General features: G+C 37.6%; 1 protein-coding gene across 3 annotated transcripts in view; it reads left to right on the top strand.

Annotated features, from left to right (window-relative positions):
* The window catches only part of LOC125234244 (furin-like protease 1), a 529,066-nt gene that overhangs the window by 500,163 nt on the left and 12,431 nt on the right, over window positions 1-16,472 (top strand). For all 3 annotated transcript variants that reach the window (XM_048140451.1, XM_048140452.1, XM_048140450.1), the window contains exons 13-14: window positions 6,200-6,318; window positions 9,824-10,002. In XM_048140451.1, the coding sequence (XP_047996408.1) occupies window positions 6,200-6,318; window positions 9,824-10,002 (298 nt within the window). The remainder of the gene's footprint in view (window positions 1-6,199; window positions 6,319-9,823; window positions 10,003-16,472) is intronic.

The raw sequence follows: 16,472 nt of genomic DNA, 5'->3' as shown, positions 1-16,472 counted from the left end.
TAACTGTGAGGTAACCGAGAGGGGGTGGGCGGCACTTTCAGCGGGGAGTGGGAGTGGCCATACTGTACGATAGTACTCTTTATTATACTGTGGCCCGGGTGTATATGCGCCTTGAGGGCAAAGCGGTCCTGGATTTTTCGCACTTTTTAGTAAACAAAATAAATACAAAACTGTGTGTGTATATATGCAGCGGGCGATGGCATATGCATGATGTAGTGGAATTTATACAGTGTGTAAAAACATCTAAACGTAATTCCTCAATTCAATATTCACGAGTAATGCCCAATGTACAGTCGCCATCAGATATATAAGAGCGCCCGAGGTACTCAAAAATATCTGAACACGCCTCTAACGCCTAGGCAATAGAGGCGTGTTCAGATATTTTTGAGTACCTCGGGCGCTCTTATATACCTGATGGCGACTGTACAAGTCTCAATGGTTATTTACGATCCAAATCCCTGCATTGCGGGCTTCTATTTATATAGCAAACAAATATCCTGGAACTGTTTACTCACAGAAATCCAATTAAAACATTCGGAAATCGGTAACTGCTAAACGTTTTAATCTGACCACTTTTGTCTCAGATTGGATCTAGTATTTGGATCAGATTTAATGGTATTTGCGGTTTACTTTAAATACGATCTGTATAGAGAATAAACGTTTTTTATTTATTAGGAATTCAGCAGAAGTTATGAATTTAATTCTTCGAATAAACCGCACTTAAGTTTATCCTTTTTAAATATACATACGTTATGGAGAATTACTGTCAAAGTAAAATGTGTAGTCATAGTGCATAATCGACTGCTATGTATCGACACAGGCTTAAAACTTTTGAACCTTAGTTTTGACAATTTGGGCCATATTCTAGATGTGTTAAAATTATCAATATTTATTAGCGTCATCTAGCCAAGAATCAAATAAAGCCTACCTATGTATTCTTACGCTGATGCGATAAAGTACAACTGTTGACTCATCAAAATGCTAATAAGCAATAAGTATTACATATGGCTTACCATCTTTTTTTGCTGTACTTTTAGAATTATGATAGTTTTAAGTAGGTAACCTACTCTATTTATAAATCTGTAATGTAATTTATTTATTTTTTAGTTGAATACCTATGCAATGCACATGATATTATCAAATAATTTCCCTGTTTTAGTTTGTAAGTTATTTTTTCTGCCTGAGATACAGGATCTCCCTAGTTCAGGCACGGACATGGTGAAGCCTTTTTTGTGTTAATATAGTTTATGCCCTGTTTATAACTGCTATTTTTGGTACATGAATAAATGATTTTTATTTATTTTATTATTTTTATTTAAAGATGTAGCGCCATCTAAACGATTTCTCTTGGTGGTTCCGAGGCAGGTACATTTTTCGGCTTTATATTTCTTTTTACCTCGATTCTGATACAAAGAAACTCAATTACCTACCAATGTTTTCTTATGTTTAGACGACCCGAATTCTAAGGGCAAAGAAGCCTTACACAATGCGATTGCAAAGCGGGACAATATACCATATAGGTCTATACATAATATTAACTATTTACTACCTAGTACCTACTTAGTACTCTATAGTACCACAGTACTTATAATAAAGAGTACTATCGTACAGTATGGCCAATCCCACTCCCCGCTGAAAGTGTCGCCCTCCCCCTCTCGGTTACCTCACAGTTACCGCCTATCAAAAACAGTCGACCTGTTATATTTCACTCATACAAGCATAGTACGCGTTCACCTACCGACTGCGCCATGTAATATTAGTATTAAAAATAAACAACAACCATGACTAGCTTGGTCTAAGAATGATTTATTCAACTGTTAAATTATAGACACGAAACCATAAAGTCAAAGACAAAACTAAACATACTCTTCACTAGGAACGCGCCTCTTTCATATATTTGATCGCCAGTGTCCGAGGTGTGATAGTTCCAAGTAAGTAGTTGCTTAGATTTAGTACATACCAATAGTATATTGACAGTTTCTCAGCTACAGTCTCCGGCATAAAGAAGTGATAATTTCTGTACCTTGTCGCTTTTAATCGTTGGACAATTACGTATGACATTTCAAACAAGACGTTAATATGACAAGGTACAGAAATCATCACTTATTTATGCCGGTGACTGTAACAAATTGGACCGTGGTTGTTGTTCTTGGTTTAAAAACTAAATCTAAACAACACGTTGAAAGATATAGTACCGAAAGTAAACATAGGTAAATTATGAAAAAGATATTCTTTGAAAAAAAAAAACTATTATACTCGTACGCACTTTTTTTTATTAAAAATAAAAGTACAGTAAACCTACATATTCATGCGTGTTTTAATTATGGACTACTTATACTTAAGCTTATAACCGAAGGTTACACTGTCACATTTCGATATTAATAAATTGTTAATGTTTACAACGATGTACAGAGAAAATAAATTAAATTGAAGACCAAAGGCAAAAGAACATTTCTCACATCAATTTTATTTAAAACACTGACACGTTTCTGGTAAGCTATTCAATTCCCTAGCCTGTAATTAACCTCGCCCTGCCCAATGTGATTCCATTTTTTGGAAATTATGAATTAAAAGCCTGGATGGGCAAAATATATTTTTTTTTCTTATGTTTTACCTAAATCGTGGTACAAATGAGGAGTGTCTTTTCAAAAGGGCTTATTTCCACTTGGAACTTTTTTTGGGAAATCGAGAAAAACAATTCCACGGTATTGATTTTGAAATTAATATTTAATTTGCAAAATTGTAATATTGTAAGTTGACGTTAATGCTATGATTACATCAAACGTAACATGTGTACCTAAATAAATATTTAATTACCATATGTTTTTGAGAATTAAGCACTTTTGATGCGAACTTTTGGGAATTAAGCCCTTTTGTTGTGGCCTTGTAGCGTAAATGTTATTATTTTAAAATAGTTTTATTTTATTTTTGGATTTTGTTTTAACGTTAGTTGATATGAATGTTGTTGTAATACATACATTGGTTTATCCACATAAATAATCATTACACATTTTTCAAAATGTGTTCTAAACTTTGATGTTAATCTTTTTTTTAAAGATCAAGGCGAGACTTTTTGAACTTTTATCTCAAAACAACGCGTAATTTTCTATGCTAAGAAAAACTGCATTCATAGTTTAAAAAAAAGAAAAAATGAAAATAAGCCCTTTTGAAAAAAAACTCTTCAAATGAAAACTACCCTATTTATTCAATAATTTGATTTAAATTTCAATGTCTCAAGCTGTATATGGTGGGCAGGACGAGAATAAATACAATCAGAACACGCCGTTGAACTTGTTCGTATGATCAAGTATCAAAGTGCATCAGCGGGCCGATTTTTGAGTCTCACGCGTTCGAATTCAGAAAATTGTCACTGAGAATAAGCAAGTCACCGTTTTCAACCAGTATTTTAGTGACAAAATCCCGTATGCGAGATTCAAAAATCGCCCTCCAAATTTCCGATTTCCGTAACACGTCGCATCGGGCTCGTTACCGCATCGTGTCATGTAATGTTATCTTTTTAATTTGGGGTCAGAAAGAAACAAACAAAAAGCAGGCATTGATGTTAACATTGTTTGATTTGTTCCCGTCTTTGAAACTTGAGAAACGCCACTTGAGACTTAAGCTCGTGGAAAGAGAGGACAATCAGTAATTTTCTCACCAAATGATTAATTGAGAAGCGGAATTTTGTTTTAAACAAAAACAAATGAACGACAAAATAAATTATTTAAAGCAACTTCAGTAAAAATAAAGTTCTGAATTTTGATATTGTGTCATTAATAATGACTTGCTAATTTGACAATAGGTTACTTGCCTGCTAGTCAAATCAGCTTCTATTTGAACGACTTGCTAATATTGAATTTATATGAAATCGAATTAAGTGACGTCACGGTCAACTCAGTTACTTTATATATTTCTACCTGACTTATTAAATAGAAATTGAATTTAAAAATAACATCTGTCCATGTTTTTCTCATAATTATCTGATGCTTTATTTCGTGCATGGTATAAAATATTTTTCCCCTCACTAGCTCGGAAACACGTGTTTTGTCCTTTAATACCAGCGGGTAAAAACGCATTTTATCCACTAGTGGGTAAAGTAATTTGACCTTGAATAAAATCAAATTAACTGCTTTAAAATTGATAAAAGTAGGTGAATCTAGTAATAAAGATGATTTACCACCTGTGGAACTACTGGAAGCAGTGATAAACGCATTTTTTGCGTTGTAGTTTCCTCGCTATAGTGAGGGGAAAAGTTTTGTGTTACACTCGGGTGCAAATGTATTTTACTTCTCGTGTGTTAAAAAACTCGCAAGTTCCGGATTCTATTCTCGAACCACTCGCTTCGCTCGTGGTTCAACTATAGAATCCTTTCACTTGCTCGTTTTTCAATTCCACACTCGGCGTTAAAATACAACTTTGCCCCCTTGTATAACAAATAACTAGTATTGTAACTACAGTATAATAGTAGTAGTAAGTATGTTCGTACATACGTATATTCATATAATGTTATCTTTTGATGGCACGCGTCTTTGTGAATGACACGGTACGCTCTATAGAACGATAACGTCCACAAAGTTATTGTATTGGAATTATTTATTACGTACCTTATAAGTATTTATTAATATTTATATTCCTTAGCGGTTTAAGCCGTCGTTTTGTAAGACATGTAAAAATTGTATGAGGTTTGATCTTAGATAATTTCTCTCGTCTTCCCTTAGTGCGTTTTTACATTATCCGATCCGATACCGGATGTCGGACCGATATCCCATATATTTACGCCGCCATCTTTGATTTTTTCCTTTGAAATCCTTCCTACATCCGGATAATGTGAAAACGCACTTAGACTTTAGAGTTTATTAGAAAGGTGCTAAACTTATTTTAAAGAAAGACAAGCTAAGTTATATGGTACTTCTACTTTGGCTATCTTATATAACTTTATATAAGATTCTGTCACACATTGTTATGTATTATTTATAAGACTCAATGTGGGAGCACCAGTAATAAGGAGTATCCAAACCCAATATCATCGGCAAAACGAAAGCTCACAGACTTTGCCTTTTCGGTCATTTAGGGGCGACGATCAGGTTGTCAAGAGCGTTCTTCAGTCGGTCCAGGTATCGCTGGGTGGACAGTGTGGCAGCAGACCTGCGTCAGCTTCTCGTCAGTAACTGATGGCTGATGGATGCGCAGGGTCGGTGGCCAAGATTCACTCTATGTCACTGAGCCACAATAGTTAGTTATAATTATAATTTATAAAGCTCTGACGGTAATGTTAGTCTAGTACTACACGGATAAATTGCTTAACTTAGCCGCTGCAGTACAAGTTTAGACAAAGTTGAGACAGCCGTATTTATATGTTATAAAGCTTAGGCAAAGCCTGGAGTTAGTTTTGTAACATTAGTTATTACATAACTACTCGCATCTCTGGCGCCCAACCATTAACTACTTATCCCAAACTGGTTGAGAATATAAATGAATAAAGTGTCAGTTGGGTTTATTCGTTAAAATGATCAAAGTTCGATTTCAACTTCCAAAGACGCTTTGTCATTAAAAGATTTAAGAACTACCCTCGGTCTGATTCGGATTTGAATATACGTCAGGTACTCGGGGTATCTGGCTGCTGGGTGACGAAGGTTGAGGATGAAAGAAGAGTGCATGAAGCGGAAATGAGAATGGATGTGTGTTGTGCAGTGACCAGAACGGATCGGACTAGGAAGCAGTATAGATATTAGGGGAAGTGTGAAAGTAACGCCTATCACGGAGAAGATGAGAAGCAGCAAGTAAGGAGAGATGACTCTCATAATAATAGGCAAAACAATGTTGGAGATTAATGTAGATGGATGGAGAGGGAGGGTAAATGAAAAATACCTAAACAACGATGGAAGGATGAAAGAGGATATGAGAAATTTTTCGATTTTAAATTAGATCATCACGCCCTATGAAGTTTGCTATGTAAATTTGATATTTAACGTTTCCGATACCTATTTTGAGGCTGTTCTAAAAAGTAGGTTTCCTTATTATCACTGCATAGTGAATTCAAATTGTGTAAGGCCCTTACGGGTACCTACACTTGGGCCAAAAACAACTAGCACTTATGTATGCTAGTTGTTTTTGGCTCCAAGATGAAATATTTTGTTTCTTATCCTTGTGTGACTCACAAACCAGCTTCCCTGTACTTATCATATACCTTTTCCTGCAGAGCTCACGACTCGTCCCGCGCCGGGTTCACATCCTGGCCCTTCATGTCTGTACACATGTGGGGCGAGAACCCGATTGGGGTCTGGCAGCTGGAGGTGGCCAACGAAGGCCGATATATGGGTAAGACACGGTTTCGGCCACTAACAATTGATAATGCACTTGGGAGTTTGGGACACGCACAATTTAGAAATTATTTGTCCGAGAGTTGATTGAAAATTGCATTTTGCTCTAAAGAAAGACCTTCAATAAAATCGATAGTTAGAGAAATTATTGGCGAAAAAATTTGAATTTCTGAGCAAAATTATACGCGTCACGTCTCGGGTACGATACGATAGAGCATTAACAAAATATGGATTAAAATAAAGCGATAAGCTTTTAGCGAAGCTACAAATCAGGACTGACGCTTATTAATCTGTGAGAGAATTAATTCTGAAATGCTCGACAGTGAAACATTGTTTTCTATATCCAGATTATGCTTTCAGACAAATTATTTCTAAATTATGTACGAGGGACGTTCAAAAAGTAATGAGAATGGATATGTTCCTGTATCTTGATTAATTTTTCTTAACTTGTCCATGTAGCAGTACTCATTAAAGTGAAATTGCATAATTCAAATTTTTACTACTTTCATTTGTTTTTCTTTGATATGTAAATAATTGACACAAGGTGGGGGATGAAAATTTTCAGTAAAATAAGAGCATGTTTTCATGAATATTTGACATGTCGTGAGTTCATTTCTGACATGAATATCAAAAATAATCATACTTTAAATTAAAGCTGAGTTTATCCTTTGTTAGTAACAGCAATAAAAAAAGTTCGTATAGATACATTTTCAAACGGTATGGTATCCAAAAAAATATAGGTGCTGTTTTGGGTCATGTTCACGATTTTTACAGATTATTATTAAAATTGAGAATATAGATTGGAAACAAAATTACGTTAGTATTAAAGAAGAACATACAATCATTTTAATATTAAAAAAATGATTAGTTACAATAGGAACATTTTAAACAAACAAATAATAATGTTTTTGGCCTTCAAAATGACAGTCGACAGGGCCGAACCCTCAAATTGCCGAGGGTGCTGCTCAAGTTAGTGTATTTAAAGCTACAAGTGACACACCTAATATTGAAGGCAATATAAGGATCATTAATATTTTGTGAAGTGAAGTACTTACTGACATGGTATTTAGACTATCGTTAAGATTTTAATTTTTGAAGGGGGCAAAAAAATAATAATTGAAAATATTAAATATGTAAATAAATCACAAAAGAGTTACTTTTAATTATAAAAATATAAGGATACTTACATTCTTATGTTTTAATACTCATTATCATTACTTATTGAACGCCCCTCGTAGTGTCTTGATACACGCTTGTGATTAACATCGTCATGTAAAATTTAACACCCCAGGCAGAGCAACGTTACAAGACTGGTCACTAATTTTATACGGCACGACTCAGCCCGCCGCCAAAAACGATCCGATACCCTTCAGGAACCCAATAGTGCGCAAAAAGAGCAACGCCACTCGACCCGTCGTGGTCCAAACGAAGAAAAACAGCAGAGGGAAACCGGTCCCTGTACTTCCAACTTATACGGTCGGAGTAGTAAAAGGGAAGAGGAAAAAGAATAAAAACTCGAAGAATTCAAATAGGAATTCACAGAAGTCTAAGCAGATCCGACCAGCGACGTTGACTACGGACAGCTCAACGGCGCGAGCGGTGACGTCTTCAGCGCCAGATTTGAGTTTAAACCTGCAAGGGGATTTAGGGGATCCGCTGGCGGATGCGAGAGGGCGCAAGATGACGAGTCTGTTCGAGCACAATCCGAAGATCCAGCTGATTTATCCGGCGTCGCTGCAAGCTAACGGTACACAGCATGTCGAGATTCGTTTTGCCGTTTTATTTTTCGACGCTATTTTGAGCCTCGCCATGTGTTGTGAGTTTGAAGAGCGCGGGTGGGTTTCTGATCGAACCAGCGTTTCTTGAACTTGTATTCTAATTTGAATAATCTTTATCAATTCCGGAATGTTACTTTTGTCTGATCAAATCTATAACTAATGATTCAGAAATGATTCCTTTGCTGGTAAGAGGCAAGAAGTTTAAACAATGTAGGCACTAAGGGTGTCCTCCTATAGATCATTTTGACTTCCGCGCCCTTTACTGGCATACTGGGCGATGAGAGTATGTAAATAAAACTACTACCTTAATTTTTAACTGTTTTTATCCAAATAAAATCCATAAATTTAGAAACATCCCTATCCTGTCGTAGAAAATTTGAGTTCCGCTCCCATTTCTACTGACAAATTGGGCTATCGGAGTAAATAACCAGAGTAGGTGTGACCATTATGGCCGCAGCATGAACGTTGGTTAAGCCTGGCGTCCACTAGGCTCGCCGAGCCGAGTCTTATTTTTTCGCCTTTTGTATTTCTTGCGTAACTGCGTCCATTAGCGACACGTCGCGTCGAATCGCATTCAAATGTACGTGGACTCGATTCGACGCGGCTCGATTCCACTTAAGTGGACGCCAGTCTTTAATAATCTACAAGTTCTACAACACACCCGCGCTCGCCTAGTCGTTGTGAAGCCCCGTGCGCGCCAATCACATTTGATCCAGCGCGTTTGCATGTCGAGTTTGTATTGTTTAAACTTTATTTTGTACCTGATGTTGATTCCAATTGATACTTTCGTTTCAGTATTTTTATTTTATTTCGTTAGCTGGCTAGTTTTAATGTGATTGATCTTTTTTGCATCAAATGTATTTTGTTTTGCAGCGTAGATTTAGTCAGTTTGTTGTGTAGTTTAGCACTAATTTAGAGCATCGTTGTGTATTGCTTTATCATATATTCCAGGTTACTCTTATTGTATGTATTTTTACGACCCAAAGATTTTTTTTTAATCGTCTTATTCGTACATTTTATTACTTATTATAGAATTAGTAAATAATTATGATAACGTTTTCTGAAATAACAAGTTTTTAGACATTTTTCTATCAAATTTTTGGCTCAAATGCAAATAACTTAGTTCCCCTTATATAAAATGGCCCTGGAAGCCTTTTTCACCTTTTGTTTGATATTTTTGCATGTCGTAAGATATCCTTCGTTGACTTTGTTTCCTGCTCAATAGAAAGTAAACATTGCCAAGGAAATCGAATTTCCTAAGCAAGCATTCTCACTTGTCTTCAAAATAGCCTACAAACATTGTGACTACTTGTCATGATGCCATAATGATGATGCATAATGCCACGGATAAAAATATGGAATCCTTGTTATATAACTACAAAAAGAGTATGGCTGGACCGCCATAGCAAAATCGCCCCTGGCTGAATTTGAGATATTATTATGCACGATTATTCGTTTTATTATTACATATTTTACGTACGTACAATTTTTTTTTTCGCAAACGGTAATCAATTAAGGCATAATATTCACCAAAACTATATGTAATATTAAAACGAATAATCGTGCATTAACAATATCTCAAATTCAGCCGGGGCCGATTTTGCTATGGCGGTCCGGCCATACCCTTAACTTAATTATAACACCCCGTCGCTTTTGCGTTGGTGGTTAAAAATGAACAGCTCCATCTGTCGTTACACCAGTCAATAACCCAACTTTACTCCGCAGCGGGGCCCCTCTCCCAATGGGAGCTGATCTTCTACGGCACGGAGACACCAGCGCAGGAAGACGACGTGTCTCTGGATGCGCAGAAGTCTGGCCCCTGGAACGCACGGGAACCGGACCCGGTGGACGAGGTCCGTCAGAATGATATAGAGTTCCCGCCCTCTTGGCACGACTCGCATTCGGTAAGATTTTTTTTAAACTAGTAATTTCATCATCGCACCGCTCGCCATTGACAGGGCGCTCATCCACACACCTTGCAACCTAAATGGTCGCGCACCGTGCGGTATCAGAGGAATTTCCTCCCACAAACGCTCCGGCTGTGGAATGAGCTCCCTGTCGAGGTATTCCCGTTGAACTACAGTATGGGGGTCTTCAAAAAAGGAGTGTACAAGTTTCTAATGGGTCGGCAACCCGCATGTGACACCCCTTGAGTTGCAGGCGTCCATAGGTTATGGTGACCGCTTTCCATCAGGCGGGCCGTATACCTGTTTGCCATTGCCACCGACGTGGTATAAAAAGAAAAAATGCAGGGTAATTTTTTTTCGACCAAGTTTTTGTTATTAGCCGGGTCCAAACAGAGCGAGGCAATTTCCTCGCGCAGCAAACGGGCTATGTAAACATGCCTCTGCCAAGGCAGCGCGCGCATTGTACTCGGCTGAGCAACCTGCCTCGGTTTTGGCAAATCTGTATATCCTACAGTATGGCAACTCCCGCTCACCGCTGAAAGTGCCGCCCACCCTCTCTCGGTTACCTCATAGTTACCGCCTACTAAAAACGCAAACAGTCGACCTGTCATATCTCACTCATAGGTACAAGCATGGTACATAGGCGTTCACCAACACGAGCTTAGAATGTGTGTTGGGAACGCGTCTCTTTTATATATTTGATTGCCAGTGTCCGAGATGCGCCCGGCTATTAATGGACCTTAAAACAATTGATTTTTTGATGTAGAAAATCTGGCTTTTATATATGCTCATTATACATATTTACTGCCACCTATATATTAAATGTTCCCTCGTTTCCAATGTTAGCCATTTATTCATAGCAAACCATTTAGCGAGCTAATATTAATACGTACTTAACAATTTTATCACATATGTGGTGCCGTAGCCGAATGGCATTTCTGCGACGCTAAACGAAAAACGCCACGAAAGGTAGTCTGGCTCTGTCGCGCCAATACGCACGAGCGATAGAGATAGATGTCTACGAGCGTTTCGTTTCGTGATCGTTTGTGCATTCGGCTATGCACACAGGTAACGGGTACATGACAAATAGTCAAAACTGAGTTTCTAAATGTTCTAACCATCTGTAGAGTGATGGCTTTCAATTCAACTCGACTACAAATATTTACTATTTATTTTTCATTTTCTTTGGTACAGGAATACTCAATTAGTACACACTGCACATCACCTTAAAAACTAAATTTTGTAGTAGGAATATTTCCGACATCACTTTCACAATGCAAGTACAGACTGCACATCACCTTAAAAACTAAATTTTGTAGTAGGAATATTTCCGACATCACTTTCACAATGCAAGTACAAGTCCGTCCGTAGTTTAAAATTCCCGGACAAGAACGTATTGGCCCAATCACAGACCAACCCCTATAGACATCTATTACAAGACGACTCGCGGTCGCCAGCCTTCCTAGTATTTGCACTGATATAAGCGCGGGCGCTCGCCGTGCCCGATCAGTATCGACCAAGTAACAGACCCGAAAGCAGCGCGTGTTTTTCGCACAAAAAAATTGGAAAAGGGTATTTTGATGCCTTAAAGATGTCCACCTGTAGTGTGAAATGGTGTGGAAAGGTAACAAGAAGCTCAAATTTAAAAACAGACGGCATTACATTCCACAAATAAGTCATATTTATAATTTATTCAGAGCCGGCATAGGTCAACTTACATTGGCCACTTACGCGTCAGTAGAGGGACAGTCATACTTCTGTCCCTTTTCATCTGGCGCGACTGCCCGCCGTCCTTGAAACGGCCAATCACAGCGCGCTTAACACATTCCCCGCCCGCTCCTCGCACCCCAAACACTGGTGACTCGTATCGCGAACCAAATATACAAGACTGCCACTCTATAGGAGGTTCTCTGTGGGCCCAATCAACGACCTTCCGGCGAAGCGCTCTAAATTCGAGTCCGAAAAGAACCTTCCTTTTCCGCTAGCTTTTGTCCTCTATTTGGAGTCCGTAGGGATGTAGGACTGTCGGTCACGGAATGTGCATGGAGAATAATGGGAACATTCTTGGCTTAGCACGTTTTACCTTTTACTAGCGCAAGCTACGCTGCGTGTAGCAAAGTTTTGTACGTTTATCCCTCTGGCGATAAAGTATCTAGTTTCTAGTTTGTTTTGTGTTTTTGCAATTACAACCTATTGGCAAGGTTTTTGAAAAAAAAATTGAGAGACAAAATACTGTGCTTAAATATAAAAGGTGGAAAATGGACTTGAGAATAAGTTTGAAAAATAATACGTTATATTCAATTTTGATATAAATACATATTATCGTAATTTCTCCTATTCGGACATAGTAAAATTTTGACGAGCGCCTGACTCCTACTAGGCTAAATCCTAGTTGGTACTGTTGGTAGTGACCCTGCCTGCTAAGTCACGGCCTTGACTTGAGTGCGAATCCCGGTAAGGGCATTTATTAGTCTGATGAGCACAAATATTGGTTCCGGTCATGGATGTTTTATATGTATACAAGTCTTTGTATATTATGTATATCGCTGTCTGAGTACCCACAACACAAGCCTTCTTGACTCAGTCAATCTGTGTAAGAACGTCGTATAATATTTATATTAATTCCCGGAACAAACCAATATTCCCGGGCTTCCCTGCATTTTTTCACAACACTACTACCAATAGAAGATAGGTAAATAATTATGGCCTGAAGTAATTTGTTCTGAAAGGTCAGCAATATTTCTTTCGAGTCAGTTGTAGCTGTAATTCTCACGAAATGTGTTTCGACAATTGATAGCGTCGCTACGGAGGTGTCAGCTCAGCGAGGATACTCGTTTTTTTGATACTAGGAGCTGGACAGAATACGAAATTGTGCCTTCCTTTCCTTTGGGTATTTCTAACATTTCTCGTAGAATAATAGTCGGTCTATCATATGACATTTGCTTCAAAGGAGTAACAACAGGCTATCATATCATATCGCATAAACAGTAAGCGTTAAAAATATCACTATGTATCAACAAACTTTTTTTTTATTCAAGTAAATGTAATGTCTTATGGTTGGGCTTCATTTGAAAAAATAATTCAAAAATAAATAGAGAACATGCCTGTACTTCGGTGTAATTAAATGAAAATATTTATTTTATACCATGCAGGATATAAATCATCAGAGTTGACCATGACGTCACTTAACTCTAATTCATATTAATTCCATACTCGTATCAGCAAATCATTCAAAATCGTTTTGACAGTTTTTAAAAAGAAGATATAGTGTCGGCTACAAAAGTTACAAAACTACAAGAATTTCCGCTGATTGCCAAGTTTCGTTTTATTTGTCGAGGTTATCCATACTAATATTATAAATGGGAAAGTGTGTGTGTCTGTTTGCTTGTCCGTCTTTCATGGCAAAACGGAGCGACTAACTGTCGTAATTAGGGTTCCGTACCAAAAAGGTACAACAGGAACCCCTATGGTGCGACTCTGTCCGTCTGTCTGTCCGTCTGTCACATTGTTAAATATCTCGAGAATTACTTATGCTATCGATATGAAATTTGGAATAGTTATAAACATTGTGAACCTCTACAAGTTGAAAGATTTTTTTTTTTTAATTAATTAATATAAATGATAAAAAATGGCCAAAATGAAAGGGGGGCAAACTGAAAATTTCAAGTAACTAGGTCAAGTGGGGTATCGTTAGAAAGAGCTCAAACTGTACATATCAAAACTATATTTTATAATTATTTGGTTTTGGAAAAAAAAATGTTTTTTGAAGGAAAATGTAAAAAAAAATACCGTCCCCCCCCCCCTTATCTCCGAAGTTTACCAACATAAATTTATGAAATTTTCACCAAACATGACAATTATAATGAGCATTACAGGAAAAATAAAATCGTATACGTATCTTGAAAACTTTTTTTTTTATTTATAAAAAACCTTTCAGATTTACATTTTCAATTTCAACACCCTTGCGGGTGTTTATTGTACCTGTATTTTTTAACAAAATAACAATGAAATTACCTGCTTTCAAATAGAGGAAAAATGGTTGAAATCGGTTCACGCAATAAACAATTATTCCATAAAAATCATCCTCCATACTAGCTCGCGCGCATTAGTTTACTCAATTTGCCGATAGATGTCGCTGTACGTTGAACGCTCATTTCCTACATCGCGTTTTTCCTGATATAATGAGATCGGTTCAAGAGCGTCCTTGCGACATGTCGTAAGTCGTAAACTATTGAAGACTATTCTTGATTTTATTTGGACCTTGTCTAACAATAAAATTGTATATTAAAATATTACTTGTTATGTGGGAAATTGAGTCTTGAGGGATTTAGTCAAATCTGTAGAGTTCTATGAATAATATTTTTATGATTCAACTATTGAAAGTTTGTACGGAACCCTCGGTGAGCGAGTCCGACTCGCACTTGACCGGTTTTTTTAGATGGAGATAGTTGAAGGGATGGAGAGTGACATAGGCTACTTTTTGTCTCTTTCTAACTCGAGCGAAGCCGCGGTCAAAAGCTAGTAAATTATAAATATAAATGAATAGGGACGCGGAAGTATAACAAAAAACTATATTCATTTGTTAAACATCTTTCTTCTATTTGTGTATTTACTTACCGTTTTTGTTTTATCTTTAAGATCTGGCTATTTTCTGAATCTTTTCTTGTTATTAAGTAGAATACACCATTACATTTCTTATGTAGTCAACGTACATTAAACTCGTGTGCTCTGTTTATTATAAGTGTTGAGTGCGGAGACACAAACCAAAAGACATATTTAAGGTAGACCGTACAAACTTTCTCGCGCATTGTATTCCTCTTCAATCAACTAATTAAATCAGGCCCCGTAGCCCAATGGCATTTCTACGACGCGAAACGAAAACGAAACGCCGCGAAAGGTAGTCTGACTCTGTAGCGCCAATACGCAAGAGCGATAGAGATAGGTGTCTACGAGCGTTTCGTGAGCGTATATGCCATTCGGATACGTACCCTGTTTTCTCGACTGACACTGACACGACATATGTCGAAAACCGTAATGATAGCTTTTTGTAAAGAGGTTATCATTTCAAGGGTCGATTACTTATAACATTTTATGTCTTAGCATGACATTCAACATTATTACACGAAAAACCGACCTTATTGCGTTATGAATGTTCTGACAACATTTAAAGCTCGGCCACACATGCGCGTTTTAAGAGCGTAGGCGGAGCGTTAGCGGAGCGTCAGCGGAGCGTCAGTGGAGCGCAATGATAACGGTGCGCCGGACGAACGCTGGCGTTGCGCCCAGCGGACGCCGGCGGGAACTAACGAGCGCGGATTTCGAGCGGAATGCGCGCGGATTGCGAGCAGAACGCCAGCGTTCGTCCGGCGCACCGCTATCATTGCGCTCCGCTAACGCTACGCTATCAAAACGCTTTATGTGTGGCGGAGGCTTTAACGTAAATGGGTCACAAATTAAAGATCATGACTGTACAATGCTCATTGCTATTCTATTGACATACATGTCTATGACAGACGCAAACACTCAGTATTAACGCTCTTAGACGTGGGAAAAATATCTTGTATTACTTTCCGTGACACTTATGTATTACAGAGGACCTCGTGATATCACTCAAGGGAAGCAGAATTATTGTAGGCGTGTAAATAAACTTTTCTCCAGGTGGAACAAACGAAATAAAATGTATTTATTTTTAACCCCCGACGCAAAAACGACGGGGTGTTATAAGTTTGACGTGTCTGTCTTTCTGTCTGTCAGTCTGTCTGTCTGTCTATCTGTGGCATCGTAGCTCCCGAACGATTAACCGATTTAGATTTAGTTTTTTTTGTCTGAAAGCTGAGTTAGTCGGGAGTGTTCTTAGCCATGTTTCATGAAAATCGGTCTACTATGTCACGGTCGGGTTTTTTTTGAAAATTTTAATTTTGTGGTTAGGTTATTAGATATTGAGTGTGTAGTACAGATTACTCTCCACAGACGAAAACAACAAACTCTGTGTGATATCAATATCACTCAACGTGGTATTAAAAAAGCCACTCTTGGCAGTTAAGGGATAAAAGATATACTAGTACATGACAGAATACCAGCGCTGCGGGTCTCCGCAGCTTGATGCTGAGTCAGCGCCTCTTCTTCGCACCATCACATGGCTCAACTTATTTTTATACCTTACAGTGTCTGTTTGTATACGTTTAGGGTTTAGTTTAATGCATGTTACCAATTACATATAACTTTAATTCTGCATGTTCTATTTACTTAACTTTACTTTTAAATAATAACGATGTATGTAGGTATACATAAATTTCAAAATTGTTTGCCATTAGAGCCATGTAATAATGAGAAGAATAAAGATTTTTATCTATCTATCTATCTACATATCTCTAAAATTATATGTCCCGCAATAAATATCGTTTTTTTTTTCAATATAGCATAGTTATATACAGGAACTTCGTGAGATACGTGGAATGTAATCTTTG

Source organism: Leguminivora glycinivorella, chromosome 15 (genome assembly GCF_023078275.1).
Source record: "Leguminivora glycinivorella isolate SPB_JAAS2020 chromosome 15, LegGlyc_1.1, whole genome shotgun sequence".
NCBI lineage: Eukaryota > Metazoa > Arthropoda > Insecta > Lepidoptera > Tortricidae > Leguminivora > Leguminivora glycinivorella.
This window is presented reverse-complemented; position numbering and strand designations above follow the sequence as displayed.